The 15,473-nt window shown below is 32.0% G+C and overlaps 3 protein-coding genes and 1 pseudogene across 3 annotated transcripts; 1 reads left to right on the top strand and 3 right to left on the bottom strand.

The window, feature by feature from the left end:
- Nucleotides 1-847: 847 nt before the first annotated feature.
- LOC119610519 (cadherin-23-like) lies at nucleotides 848-1,921 on the bottom strand. The gene is made up of 5 exons (XM_037965767.1): nucleotides 1,844-1,921; nucleotides 1,445-1,717; nucleotides 1,323-1,389; nucleotides 1,122-1,263; nucleotides 848-1,053 (listed from the first exon to the last, which is right to left on the bottom strand). Exons 1-5 carry the CDS (start codon nucleotides 1,919-1,921, stop codon nucleotides 855-857), a joined length of 759 nt encoding a protein of 252 aa, XP_037821695.1. The 3' UTR covers nucleotides 848-854.
- An 87-nt stretch (nucleotides 1,922-2,008) lies between these two features.
- LOC119610513 (cadherin-23) lies at nucleotides 2,009-3,292 on the top strand. The gene is made up of 4 exons (XM_037965760.1): nucleotides 2,009-2,229; nucleotides 2,294-2,688; nucleotides 2,748-2,889; nucleotides 2,958-3,292. The coding sequence occupies exons 1-4, from the start codon at nucleotides 2,069-2,071 to the stop codon at nucleotides 3,154-3,156; spliced, it is 897 nt and encodes a 298-aa protein (XP_037821688.1). The 5' UTR covers nucleotides 2,009-2,068; the 3' UTR covers nucleotides 3,157-3,292.
- A 2,999-nt stretch (nucleotides 3,293-6,291) lies between these two features.
- LOC119610512 (eukaryotic initiation factor 4A-III) lies at nucleotides 6,292-8,416 on the bottom strand. The gene is made up of 3 exons (XM_037965759.1): nucleotides 8,098-8,416; nucleotides 7,466-8,024; nucleotides 6,292-7,137 (listed from the first exon to the last, which is right to left on the bottom strand). Exons 1-3 carry the CDS (start codon nucleotides 8,231-8,233, stop codon nucleotides 6,630-6,632), a joined length of 1,203 nt encoding a protein of 400 aa, XP_037821687.1. The 5' UTR covers nucleotides 8,234-8,416; the 3' UTR covers nucleotides 6,292-6,629.
- A 2,112-nt stretch (nucleotides 8,417-10,528) lies between these two features.
- LOC119610511 lies at nucleotides 10,529-12,202 on the bottom strand (annotated as a pseudogene).
- Nucleotides 12,203-15,473: the final 3,271 nt, after the last annotated feature.

Below are 15,473 nucleotides of genomic sequence, written 5' to 3' on the forward strand. Positions count from 1 at the left end.
CTATACGTGACCAGTAGGCATTGAGCCTGTTGCTCCATCCCGATCGCCAGAGCTACTCTTGTTTTCCGCGGCAGGTTTTTTTCCGTGTTTGTTATGTTGGCGACCTCCAAGTACGACATTCATGTGGTATCCTGCGACTGCGGAATTCATGGCGGCTCTATGAATGTCGTTCAAAGCTGCCGTATACGAGGACTGATCCAATGGATCATGCACATATCTGCATTTGTTTACTTCGTATGTATATACGAAGATTCTTCCTGACATGCCTCGGGGGAGCATCCAACTGTGTGATGTTAAAGTTAGGATGACTCCTTCGATAACATCCGAGGAGGAACTGTTTAATCATGACATTGTGTTCCTTGACTGGGAGGACCTTCGTTTTCTCGAGCAGGTGATGTTCCGAGGTAATTTGTAAGCAGCCTGTTACAGTTCTTAGGGCGGTATTTTGGCAGGGTATCAGTGCGGGAAGGTGACCACAATGGGGTAGCATAATTAACCACTGACCTACCAATCGTTTTATATGTAGCTAACAAGGTTTCTTTATCCATACCCCAAGTGCTGCCGGCTAGCGCTTTGAGGACATTGTTCCTACTTCGCAATTTGTGCGTTTGTTAGTTAGGGTCGGATGCGTTTTAGGTGACGATATGTCACCTCTTGTTGTATTTAACTACTTTCGTAAGATATCTAATAACTCATTAAATAAAAACAAAATGTTTTAATATGTATAAAAAATAGTTTTTAATTATGTACAAAGAAATAATTACCTTTCTTAAATTAAAATAAATACTTAAAAACATCATATAATATGTATAAGTATATACATATGTATGTATGTATACTAAAATTAATTTAAATTATAGTTCCGTTGTTTCTAATTTCCTTGCTAATATTTGAGCATTATTTGTTAATTTGTCTATTTGATTATAAACATTAAAATGACGATTCAAATCATTAGTATGATTAAATAATTTTGCAGTACCCTTTAAAGTTTCCTGAATGTCCTGAGCACCAATGGCTAGAAAATTATCATCCAAAGAATCATGACCACTTTGGCTGTAAAGTTGAAAAAAATAGAGTAAAAATATGGATTTTACATTAAGAAAAGAAATTGAAATCTGCACCTTAAATTTTCCTCGGTTTTAAACCATTCGTTTTCATAACCTTTTAGCCATATGGGATTGGAACCTTGAACACTGTGTTTATTGGTATTGGGTACTCGGGTGGTGGGTTCATTTGGATGTTGTAAAGATAATGAAGAATTTCCTGTAACAAGTAGGATTAAATAAATTTTGTAATTTTCATCTTAATATTGTCGAACTTACGAAATATATTAACTTTTGCTGCTCTTAATTGGCGTTTGTAGCCATTTCTTTGTGAGGGCGCATAAAGCTAATGTAACCACCAATAGTGTGGCCAGAAATAGATTGGTGAATATCAACCAAACATACATGGCTTTGGCTTGAGGACCAGCTTGCAATAACTGAGCTTCGGCTGCTTGGGTATCCAATACATTAAGTTCCTTAAACAATTCATCCAAGTGTTCTATGTGGGAGTCAATTAGATTTAAAACTTCAGCCACTTCATATATCGAATTATCTTCTTCCCCCACTAAATGCATATACAAATCAGTTTTAGTTTTATCTACTGAACCGTCCTTATTTTCATGAACCTTTATTTCATCTATATTTACTATAGTATCCGTGATATTGCTTAAGGTCTAAAAATCATAATAACATTAGTTAAAGAGATATTTTATATTTTTCTATATAAAACAAACTTACTCTCTAAACTCCTCAATTTTATTTCTCAATTCATTCGGCTGCAAACGAAAAACAAATCTCACTTTTTGATCTTCTCTTAATAAATATATAAAAACATGAGCCACATCTTTCATGCCAGCCGTATCATTGGCCAATACCATAAAATCAAAATATCCTTTCATACCCTTTTGGGGATCAAAGTTCAGTTAATTCACCAGTTTCTTGATCCAAGGGTTTAAGAAAGCTCGCCGTTTTTGGTGGATCAAGAAACTGGTGAAATTCAACTGAACTTTGATCCCCAAAAGGGTATGAAAGGATATTTTGATTTTATGGTATTGGCCAATGATACGGCTGGCATGAAAGATGTGGCTCATGTTTTTATATATTTATTAAGAGAAGATCAAAAAGTGAGATTTGTTTTTCGTTTGCAGCCGAATGAATTGAGAAATAAAATTGAGGAGTTTAGAGAGTAAGTTTGTTTTATATAGAAAAATATAAAATATCTCTTTAACTAATGTTATTATGATTTTTAGAACCTTAAGCAATATCACGGATACTATAGTAAATATAGATGAAATAAAGGTTCATGAAAATAAGGACGGTTCAGTAGATAAAACTAAAACTGATTTGTATATGCATTTAGTGGGGAAAGAAGATAATTCGATATATGAAGTGGCTGAAGTTTTAAATCTAATTGACTCCCACATAGAACACTTGGATGAATTGTTTAAGGAACTTAATGTATTGGATACCCAAGCAGCCGAAGCTCAGTTATTGCAAGCTGGTCCTCAAGCCAAAGCCATGTATGTTTGGTTGATATTCACCAATCTATTTCTGGCCACACTATTGGTGGTTACATTAGCTTTATGCGCCTCACAAAGAAATGGCTACAAACGCCAATTAAGAGCAGCAAAAGTTAATATATTTCGTAAGTTCGACAATATTAAGATGAAAATTACAAAATTTATTTAATCCTACTTGTTACAGGAAATTCTTCATTATCTTTACAACATCCAAATGAACCCACCACCCGAGTACCCAATACCAATAAACACAGTGTTCAAGGTTCCAATCCCATATGGCTAAAAGGTTATGAAAACGAATGGTTTAAAACCGAGGAAAATTTAAGGTGCAGATTTCAATTTCTTTTCTTAATGTAAAATCCATATTTTTACTCTATTTTTTTCAACTTTACAGCCAAAGTGGTCATGATTCTTTGGATGATAATTTTCTAGCCATTGGTGCTCAGGACATTCAGGAAACTTTAAAGGGTACTGCAAAATTATTTAATCATACTAATGATTTGAATCGTCATTTTAATGTTTATAATCAAATAGACAAATTAACAAATAATGCTCAAATATTAGCAAGGAAATTAGAAACAACGGAACTATAATTTAAATTAATTTTAGTATACATACATACATATGTATATACTTATACATATTATATGATGTTTTTAAGTTATTTATTTTAATTTAAGAAAGGTAATTATTTCTTTGTACATAATTAAAAACTATTTTTTATACATATTAAAACATTTTGTTTTTATTTAATGAGTTATTAGATATCTTTACGAAAGTAGTTAAATACAACAAGAGGTGACATATCGTCACCTAAAACGCATCCGACCCTAACTAACAAACGCACAAATTGCGAAGTAGGAACAATGTCCTCAAAGCGCTAGCCGGCAGCACTTGGGGTATGGATAAAGAAACCTTGTTAGCTACATATAAAACGATTGGTAGGTCAGTGGTTAATTATGCTACCCCATTGTGGTCACCTTCCCGCACTGATACCCTGCCAAAATACCGCCCTAAGAACTGTAACAGGCTGCTTACAAATTACCTCGGAACATCACCTGCTCGAGAAAACGAAGGTCCTCCCAGTCAAGGAACACAATGTCATGATTAAACAGTTCCTCCTCGGATGTTATCGAAGGAGTCATCCTAACTTTAACATCACACAGTTGGATGCTCCCCCGAGGCATGTCAGGAAGAATCTTCGTATATACATACGAAGTAAACAAATGCAGATATGTGCATGATCCATTGGATCAGTCCTCGTATACGGCAGCTTTGAACGACATTCATAGAGCCGCCATGAATTCCGCAGTCGCAGGATACCACATGAATGTCGTACTTGGAGGTCGCCAACATAACAAACACGGAAAAAAACCTGCCGCGGAAAACAAGAGTAGCTCTGGCGATCGGGATGGAGCAACAGGCTCAATGCCTACTGGTCACGTATAGACCGTGCCGACCCCAACGAATGTCCTGCATGTGGTCAGGGTCCTCATGACACCCACCACATGCCCAGCCAACCTTACTTCGCTCCTTCCAATGGATTTATGGACGCATCTAGTTGAAGTAGCCAAATTTTTAGACCTGGACATTACCCCCAACTAGATTATTGTATAGTTTTAGCTGTTACAACAACAACAACAACAAACAATTCGAAATCGACCTATTTCATTAATTCTAAGTACATTAGAACATTAGCATCAAAATAAATGTCCAAAGCAATTTTGTATAAAGGCTAACAGAACAATTAATAACAGAGGCCAACAAATGTTTAACCCAAGACTAATTGAAGGATCTAAAACCGAGTTTTGTTTTTTATATATGCCCATGATTAATGAAAAGTGTGAATTGTAGCAGATACATATTTACTGCTCTGCCTCTATTGGGTTGTTGTTTAAGGATCTTTTTCTTTCCCTAGTATAATTCAAGCTCAAAAAAATGAGCAGCAAAAAAACAAGTCTTTCGTATAGCAAATTTAACAACCCTGCAGGAAATGGAACTAGTACTTTACTAGTACCAAAATCACCAGTACTAGTTCCCAACTGTAAACTTTCCTATACCATCTTAATGCTCAAATTAACATTGAGTGTGTTTGAAAAATTACTAGTACCATTAGTTCTGGACTTATACTAGTACACTTGGACCCAATTGGGTCCTTTAGAACCAGTTAATTACTAGTTCTAATGTTCACAAAAAGTCACCGTAATTGGTTGATTTTGCTCCTTTGTAATCTTCCTGCTAGGTTCCAAGTAAAAATTACAGCAAAATTAGTTTTTTTTTTTTTTGTTTATAAAAATTCAATTCAAATAAAAAATTGTGTAAATACATTTATACAAGTTTGAAGAAATTCTGGTTTCTATCCGCCCCACCAACGTTGATATCGTGGGTTATACATATAATGTCCACCAAATTGCATTCAGGTATTACATTTGCGATAAAATAAGTACATACTTATGTACATATGAAACTCATTGCAATTTTAAAATTTAACAGACGTACTTACATGGGGCCCTGTATCCAACTATACCTAAACAGTCATTCTTATTTATCCTCTAATTTGAAAGGAAATGTTTGTAAATTTCCTTTATTTTATGCAAAATGTTTGAGAATTATATTTTAATAATTTCCATAATTAATTTTTTCTAACACATGTCAAATAAAAATCGGTCTGCAAGTGGTGCTCCTTTAACTACTACTAACCTGTTGTTGTTTCAAAAGCACACATACACGCACTCCCATAATGAAATACATTAGCTCTTTTTTCGTATAGGAAAAATTAAAAAAAAAAAAAAAAACAAAAAAAACTAAGAACTCTTCTTCTTGTGCCTAGAAAATGACCAATTACTTATTTTTTAATTTTCACCAACAATTTCTGGATATTTTTTAAGATATTTTATTTATATACATAACTTTTTTTTTATTACAACACCATTTTTCTATAGATTTTCATAAGATTTGGTTAATTTTACACAACAGCCGCCACCACATATCACCCGCACTCGATTTACTTTAAAATTATGTAGGTTACATAGATTTCTTTAAAATATCTTTAAATCTTTACATGAATAACACATTTTCTTTAAATATTAACTATTTTTACTATAATTTCTTTAGATTTTAATAGATTTCACTTAATTGTTACCAACAATCACTACCAATGTAAAACGCGCCGAATTTTATACTAATTTGACATTAAGTAACGGATGAAGGATAAAACGGATGAAAGATAATAAAAGAGTTGACAACTTTTTTTCTGTGATAAAAGCTCCATAATATACAAAAATCGCTTAGTATGGAAAATTACGCGCCAAAGTTAATATTAAAAAAATGACAAGAAGAAGAAACATAAAAACATCAACAATTTAGTAAAATAGAATCAAATAAGTTTACTTTTGATAATTATTATAGAACTTCATAACAACTTATCGGTTTTGTTTGAAATTTGCCACATTAATAAAGGAATAGTTTAGATTTTGTTATAGTGCGTTAATATAATTCGTCAAAGATAAGTTTATGGAGATAAAGGTATTATTAAATGGTTTTAAATTCAAGTGTAGTTTTATTAAATTTTAAATGGTAAGAATTACTCCATATGAATATATCCTTATATTGGATGGACTAGGGCAATTGCATTTTCTCATAATATTCAGCCTGTGTCCAAAAGCAATTCAAAATGCGACAGGAGCAGTAGATAAAAAGGTACATAAATATATAATTATAAAAATCAATTTTTCTTACTTCTTTAGCTTTTTTTATTAAATTAGTTTATTTAGCAAAATCATTATAGGGTTTCTTATACAAAAAAAAGTTATTAATTTATTTGAAAAATGACAAAAAAATTCTTAAAATAAATTAGGCATTTCTTGTAAAAAAAAAATACTCTCATACAAGAAGGTGAATTCATTTGGATTACATATTAGCGAAATGCTTAATTTTGTTCAATAGTTTTTGATTAATTTTCAAAAATTCTGTTTATCTATAATCTAATGTTACATATAGATTAAATATTATTAGAAAATTACTTCATCTAATAAAACTACATCGAACATGTAGTACTTCTGCAAACTTAAATCAAATCAGCCACATTCATAGGCATTTCATCAATTTGTGTTGAATAGTACTGTTCAATATCACGCAAAATACGAATATCATCGGATTTAACGAAATTAATAGCGACACCTTTACGACCAAAACGTCCGGAACGACCAATACGATGTATATACAATTCACGATTGTTGGGTAAATCGTAATTAATGACCAGCGACACCTGTTGTACATCTATACCACGCGCCCAAACATCAGTGGTAATAAGTACACGTGATTGTCCAGCTCGAAATTCTTTCATAATTTCATCACGTTCCTTTTGCGGCATATCACCGTGCATCGAGCTGACTGTGAAATTAGCTTCACGCATTTTCTCCGTTAACCAATCGACTTTACGTTTTGTATTACAGAATATGACAGCTTGTGTAATGGTCAAGGTATCGTAGAGATCACATAGTGTATCGAATTTCCATTCTTCACGTTCGACGGCGACAAAGAATTGTTTAATGCCTTCCAGGGTCAATTCATCACTGTAAAAGGAAAGAAAAGATTATGAGTTTATGTATTAAAAAAAACAAGTATAAAATTTAAGAATTTCAACTTTCTAAGTCATCAAATTACTATGCGATATTGAAGCCATCATTCCTTTATTAAACTAATATTTAATGAAAGATTGATCCTCCGTGGTTAGAGATTAAAGAGATTTGTGGACAAAATACCCATTTTTAAATCAAATCAAATCCTCCTTTAAGGATTTAGTGAAAATTCCATATAACATTTTTAAAACACAAGTTCCCTTGCCTTCACATAGTTTAAAATAGTCTTAACTAATTAATTTTCCCTCTCCTTCCGACTTACCGTTTTACCAAAATCCTAATAGGATCTGTCATAAATTTCGAGGTCATTTCCAAAATTTCATGAGGCAATGTAGCCGATATCAAAACGACCTGTGTGGCTGGTGGCAAATAACGATAGACATCATAAATTTGTTCCTTGAAACCCTTATTCAACATCTCATCAGCTTCATCCAAGACCAACATTTTAATGGCTCTTGTACGTAAAACACGTCGCTTAATCATATCGAATACTCTGCCGGGGGTACCACTAACAATATGTTGACCATAATCCAATTTACGTATATCCTCACCCAAATTTGTGCCACCAATGCAAACATGACACTGTACGTTCATTAAATCACCCAAGGCCAAGATGACTTTTTGAATTTGCACCGCCAATTCACGGGTGGGTGAGAGACATAAGACTTGTGTTTCACGCAGAGACGTGTCTAGACTCTGTAATATAGATATGGAGAAAGTTGCTGTTTTACCGGTACCAGATTGTGCCTGGGCAATGACATCGCGTCCCTTTACTATGGGCTTGATGCTGCGCTGTTGTATAGCGGAGGGTTTTTCAAAACCTAGGGAAATTTTTTTTATAATTTTAGTTCTTTTATTTACATATATTAGTAATTTACTCCCCCCTTAACTTACCATAGGCATAAATGCCTCTGAGTAATTCTTCTTTAAGACCCATGGCATTAAAACTGGGTATGACTTCAACATCTTCGCTGGTCTCAAATTCTACATTTGACAAATCCTCTGCGGGTGCTCCACCTTTACGAGCCATTTTAATTTATGTTTTCTTTAGTCACTTAACAATAATGAACAATATTAAGGAGAAATTTATTAAGTTATTTCAATATTTTTTGCTGTAAATTGAAAATAATGCCAAGCCACGAAAAAAAGAATTATTTTTTACAATGTGGTTCGCTGCAGATTGTTTTGACGTTTACTTTTGCTGTTCTTATTCGTCACTTTCTCTATTCGTTATAAAATAAGGGTTGCCAGTATGTTAAAAAGCAAAAATGAAATGAATGAGTAATTTTTGAGGAAATTTTGGTGTCAAAAATATGGTGAGCATGTGTTTGTTAAAAACTAATATAAAAATAAAAACAATACTAGTATTCAGGCATGGAAATTCAGTACTAAGTTTTTTCAGTACTTTTTAATCTATTGTCTATTGTCCAGTTTATAGTCTAATCTTTAGTCTGTAGTATAGTCTATCATCCTGTCGACAATATCTATAATTTACTATATAGTCTAGTCCATAGTCTCGCTTATGAATGCTAACAGAAAATTAATAGTTTAAAACCTAAAAAGTGCCATTTTTGTTACTAGTACTATTCCAAAATTCCAATTTTCCATACCTGCTAATATGAGTGGTTTTTAGAGTATTTTTCTGCTTTCAAAAATTCAATAAAAAATATTTAAAATTTCTGAAAATAAAATTTCCGCCCGATATACTGAATACGAGGGTAAATATGTTCACGATTTTGAGTTGCCAAACGTAATTAAAACATTTTTTTTTTAATTTTTAATTAAAAATAAACATATTATTTATTTTTTAAGTTAATTATATTACTAAATAAATTATATAACTAATTATTACACCGTTATATTAAAAATTAAAAATATTTTGGTTAAAAAATGAACCAAAAATATTGCAAAATAATTTTTAAAATTAGTTTTTTTTTTTATATTTCATTATACTCAAAAACTTTCCATAAATTATATTTTTTTATAAAAAAAAAATTAAAATTTATGTGTAAGTTCTTTTTAAAAAATATCACATTTATTTTATTTTTTATAAGAAAAGTTTTTGAATATGTGTAAACGAACTTTTTGTTTAATTGAGCTTTTTTTAAATTATATGTTTTTTTTCAGGTTCACTTATAAATAACGAAATAAAATAAAACAAAAATAAATTAATAGAAAATGTACAAGATTTTAATAAAAATTAAATCAGTATTTTTTTTTTTAAATTTTACAACAAAAATGTAGTATTTTACTGAGTATCTAGTACTCATCTATTAAGTTTTTCTTAAAATTTTTAAGATTATTCGCTTATTTACAACAAGATTGCCGCAATAAAAATTTCGCCGTTTTTATCGAAAAGTTGTTTTTTAAGTTATGGCAGTCTTATAGAAAACGTGTGATATCTTTCTATAATCCATACTAGAGCCGCAATTTTCATTATCTTTTTCGATATCAAACAAGAAATCTTTTGTTACGAAAACTTACTCTTGCATATGCGGTAATTCGGTAGAGAAATGTAACACTTTTGGAGGAGACTTTTATTTAGGATTCTCTAAATTTACTTTTGTATGAGGAAAAAGTAGAGATAAGTCGATTTAGCGATGCCCGTGCCTTTGTTTGTTGAAAACAATATTGTGAAGACCTCAATAATTTTATCAGACATGCTTTCGAGAAGTTTACTATTGAAAATCAACAAAATCATATACATATGTATATGCAAAATTCCTAATATAAACCCATGATGGAATTTTCAAATTGTACAAAACGGCATTAAAAATCGTACTTTTTTATTTCGATATTAAACTTAAATTTTTTCTTATAAATATTTAATATTAAGACTATAGTCTATAAAGTCAACACCAGTCTATAAACTAGACAGTACACTAGTATATCGACTACACAATACACTACTTTATAGCATAGCCTTTAGACTAGTTTATAGAATAGCCCGAAGACTAATCCATAGACATACATATGTATGTAGATTGTGCCAAATAGGTCGTTCAGAAAACCATTTTCAACAAACAGGTGGACTTTGCTAAATCGACTTCCCTTAGATTTAGAATTCGCAAAATGAAATTGTAGAAATTACAAACGGAATGACAAATTTAATTTTAAAGAAAAATTATTTTGAAAAAGGAATCGGCATTGGAAGAATACAAATAATACAAATTTAAAGCTTATTTATAAATAAAAAAAAAAACATGAAAAATGTATTTAACAAAGTGTTATTAAAAATATATATGTATATTATTTTTTAAAATACAAAAAATATATTAATAAAATTTTCAAATATGAAAAAAAAACATTAAAATATAAATTAGTGAACTAAGAAATATTCAACTTTATTATTTAAATTTAATTTCTTTCTATCAAAAAGTGTTAGTTTTTTTGTTGTTTGTTTCTTTTCTTAATCACATATAATTTGTTGGGGAGAAGGGGGGTTTTGGGGGTCAAGATTAAATGGTTTTTGTTGCTTTCGAGGAACACTAATGGGGTGGGTGTTTAATATGTATGCATCTAACAATATGTAAATGAGAAATACAGAGCAGATAGTAACTAGTTTGCAGGATTTTGTAAGCGTTCCACTACTACAACATCAACAATATTATCACCATTATTATCGTTATTAGCAACATTTTGAATGCCAGCATTATTTTCAATGGCTCTATTTACATTTGGTGATAAATTAACACTTAATTGTGGCTGCAGCTGTTGTTCCTTATGAAAACCATTAACTTTGGGAGAATTTTCCTCATACTCATCATCACCTTCAATATCGTCGTAATCCTCCATATGATCATCCAATAATTGCCGACGTTCATAATCATCTTCTACTTGTGGTGATGATGCTGCTGCTGTTGGTTGGCCATTATTATTTACTAGACCATTATCTCCTCGTCGTTCTTCTGCTAGATTATTGTGCATATAGTTATTTTCTATATAGCCATTATACTCACTTAAAGAACTGTGTGAAGAACAACTACGTCGACGTCCGCACCTGTTGATGGCGCTCATCATTGCTCGACGATGATGAAGAGGACGATGAGGAACTGGAATGTTGAACTATCACTTTCACTATCCTCACTGGATGAAATCCATGGGGGTAGGTTGACAGGCGGCACCCATTGGAGCTGCAGCTGAAGGTGGTGAGGCTGCAGCAGCGGCTGCAAATGGTGCTGAACGCATTAATTGACAGCGTAAATCTATAATTAAAAGATAAAATAATTATTTTTACGTTAAATAAAATTTAGTTTTAATATAAGGTATTCTTTAAACATAAAAAAACAAAATGTGATTTTAATCGCTCTAAAATTTTTGGAACAAATTTGAATTTTCGAAAATTTTCAAAAGATTATAATCTCGACAAATTGTGATCTTTAATTTTGGCAAAATTTTGTCAATAAACTACTTACTATGATTCTCCCTTGACAGCTCCTTAACTTTATCATCCAGTACTCTTATTTTCGCCATATATTCTTGTGCTATGCGCTGTATATTCAGTTGCTGTTGCCGCTGATTACCCTGATCTTTGGAATAACGATCTTCTATTTGCAAACATTCCTCGATTAGTTCCTGTTTACTCAAACTCTCTAAACGCTCCACTCTAGCTTTTTCGTAAACATTAGCGAATTCTTTCGTTAGAAACTTCTTCATCTTCGGGTAAAGAGAAAAAAATATTATCTTCCGAGTCCATGGAAAAACTAGAATCTCTTGTACGGCCTGTGGGTGTTAGCAGAGCACTGGGCACCTCTGCCAAATGTTCTTCCATTAGAAATTTATTAGTATTATATGGTACTAAGGAGCGTGAACGTTGTAGTTTTTCACGGCGATTACAACCACCACTACCGCCGGCCGAAGCACATTTACTATAGTTGAGTCGTGGCTTTGAAATCTCCAATTGGTTATTTTGTACGGTTTATTGGCATTTTTGCTTGGGTTTGCCGCGTCTATGCTTTCGTTTTGTCTTTTGCTGTGGTTGTTGCTGCTGCTGCTTCTGCGACCGGGTGGACTAACCATAGGTCCTTGGGACGTCCCTCAGCTGGTGGAATTACAACCACCTCATCTTGGATTCTTGGGGATTCAGTTAATTTTTCAGGGGAATTTACTGTAAGTATGGAAAAAAAAGTACGTTTAGTGCATTTAGTTATATACAGTGCAGTTCGGATAGCCGAATCTTTTACACACTTTTTTTCCTAGACATAGTTTATATCAAATGATAGTTCCTGCGAATATCTTTCTTTCGATATACATACTACCCATGTACACATATCGAACAAAACATCCAAATATATTCAAAATTCTGGTAAAATTATATATTTTTTTTTTTTTGGGGAATTTTGCTCATATCTCCGTTATTTAGGAACTGATTTTGCAGATTTTTAATAGCAAACTTTTCTAAAGCATGTCTGATAGAACTATTCAAGATTTGGATCCCGAAGATATCTGGGGTCTTCTGAAATTAGTTTTCAATGACTTCGCTATCAATCAGAACAAAAATTTCAAGAAATGGTATCTTAGAATGAACTAAATTTTAATTTTCGGCGGGAAGATCAGCAACTTCCATTTCGGTGCCATTATATACTTTACATGGTCGGAAAATTATATTGTGGAAATTACAACATATTTATGTATGTATCCGTCTTGTACGTCTATGTATATATATTTAAAATACAACTTTAAAAATATTTCTTTTCGAATCGAATTACAAAGAAATACCCCTGAATCAAGGGATTAATTTATCAATTGTATTTCAGAAATGTTCCTTTCTGATAATATTTTAAAATACAATTCGAAAATTCTGAAATACAATGAGAAATTTCTAATATACATATAATACTACAGTCAAACTCGCTTATAACGAACTCGGTTATAACGAATTCTCGGTTATTACGAACAAGTTTTCAAGTCCCGCAATTTTGGTAACTATTTTCATACAAAAAAATATCTCTTATAAAGAACTCGGTTATTACGAATCCTCGTATAAAACGAACTACTTTTTCAGTCCCCCAAGTACAATTTCATACAATTTTCCTTTTTTATAACGAACTTCAAAATAATGTGTTGAAATCATAAGAATATATTTTGCTTTGTTGAAAAAAAAAAACTTTAATTTGTTAAGAAAAATATGGACAAATAAAATCAATGGTGTTTTTTTGTAAATAATATTAAATAAATTAATAAATAATATTCTTAAAATTTCGTAAAATGCCACTTTATTTTTGGAACTACAAAAACTTCACCTGTCTTATTAACAACTTCGCTTATAACGAACAAATTTGACTGCTCCCGCGGAGTCGTTATAAACGAGTTTGACTGTAATTCAAATGAAATACATTGGAAATAGTGTAATTTAAAAGTATTTTGCATATACAACGGTAACCCCCAAATTCTTTACGAAAGCGCTAGGCGTTATATTATAAAATAAAATTTTAAATTACTAGTACATAGTTTTTTATTTCGAAAAATATTTAAATTTCTTTAAAGATTCTAAGTTAAAAAGAAATAATCTGCAATTTCCCCCATGCCGAAGGGTAAGCCCTATATAAAAAATGTACTCTATTTCAAAATCACCTAATAAATACAACCCTTTTTAAAAAGACCCCCCTCCACACACCCATTTCAAAAACAATGGCAACTCTGGCGATTAAAAATAAACCGACATCCACGCTACACAACTACATAAAAATAAACGTATAAAAGCAAAACAAAAAAAAAACGCAGCAACAAAATTAAAAATCTAAATTCTCAATAGTCGCCATTTGTCGTATCTCAACGAACGGGAGGGCCGAGAAAATGTTCTAAATTATTAATTTGAGAACTTACCTGGTTTAATTGCTATTTCCATCGTTTTTCAGTTTTTCCAAAACAAAAACTTGCTCTTTGTGTAATAATGCCTAACGATTTTAAATGTTTTCCGAAATGCAAATAAATTTCAAGAAATAATATCACTTCACTTTTCGACTTTAATTAAATCACTTGAATTGTTGTGCGCGATGTTTCTGTCCGATTTGAATTCTATCGCCATTTTCTCAGTAATAAACGTCCCTTTCATAGAAATTGCGAAGAAACCAAAATGTGTAGGGAAAAAAATGAATAAAAAGAAAAACTACAAAACTACGAAAATTTGTAGTACAACTTGGAGGGAGTGTTGACAACTTTTTTAGCTGAAAAACCGCTGTAAGTTTAAGGGCAAAAAGATGAACTATGAAAATCCTAAACATAATTTTACTCGGTAATTCGGGTTGTGTTATGATTTTTATATATTTTATTTAAAAACTTTATCAGTTCAGAATATTGTCTTTTTATAAAAAAAGAACTTCAAAATTTGGCGTAAATAGAGCGTTCTAATATAGCAGATTACAAGAAAATTATAGTTGTACCTGATGAGGTATTAATGGAATGATCCTCGAAATACCTTATGATTTAAGTATATCTCATATCCCATAGAGAGCCGCGGAGGCGGAGGCAGAGATACAAGACGATGGGAAATGAACGGCGGCGGCGGCGCAACCATTTCGGGTCGGCGGCGGCGGCTAAATTGTCGGCTCAATTTACCTTTTTCTTTAGAAATTGACCTTATAAGGTTTATTATATTGGAAAATCTTTGTATAATAGTCTGTTACATAGAAACCTGTCTCTATATAAGTTTTTTTTCTGCAGAAAATGGACATTTATAGTAGTTTTCACTATTTTAATATTAGCACAATATTGTGTGGCAACTCTTTTCAATTTGCCATAAGAATTTAAAATAGTGGCAACACCGTTCAATTTGGTGAAATTATGTTCTGAAATACATGTGTGATTCTAATCTTTATCAGCGGCTACGTTTAAGCCGGCTTAGCTTTTGAGTCGAAAGAAGTCGGCGACGGCGCGGCTTGCAAAATATTACCGGCGGCCAGCCGCCGCCGATTTGAGCCGTCTCGGCTTGTATCTCTGGGCGGAGGCTTATAACTAGGACATCTTACAACACTGAAAGCCATTCTAATGTCACAGGGTATACAGAGGCGTCACAAGCAAAAAACTATTTCCCTCTCTTTCGCACAAAACGAATTCAATAATTTTTTTTAGCTGTATTTTATATACCTCTTCTCACCAAACAATTTCAAAATCAAACAAAAGCTGATTTTAGACTTTTTTAAATGTCAAAAGTGACACCTCTGTATACTTTGTGCTAATGTGTCATAAACAGAATGGCGGTTTTAATACCTCTTAGAAAAATGTTTAAATGATTAAAAAAATTCAAGTTGATAACACTGCTCTTAAACCTC

Source organism: Lucilia sericata, unplaced genomic scaffold, assembly GCF_015586225.1.
Source record: "Lucilia sericata isolate MDLA Ls3-8-SP2 unplaced genomic scaffold, ASM1558622v1 Contig001219F_arrow, whole genome shotgun sequence".
Taxonomy (NCBI): Eukaryota; Metazoa; Arthropoda; class Insecta; order Diptera; family Calliphoridae; genus Lucilia; species Lucilia sericata.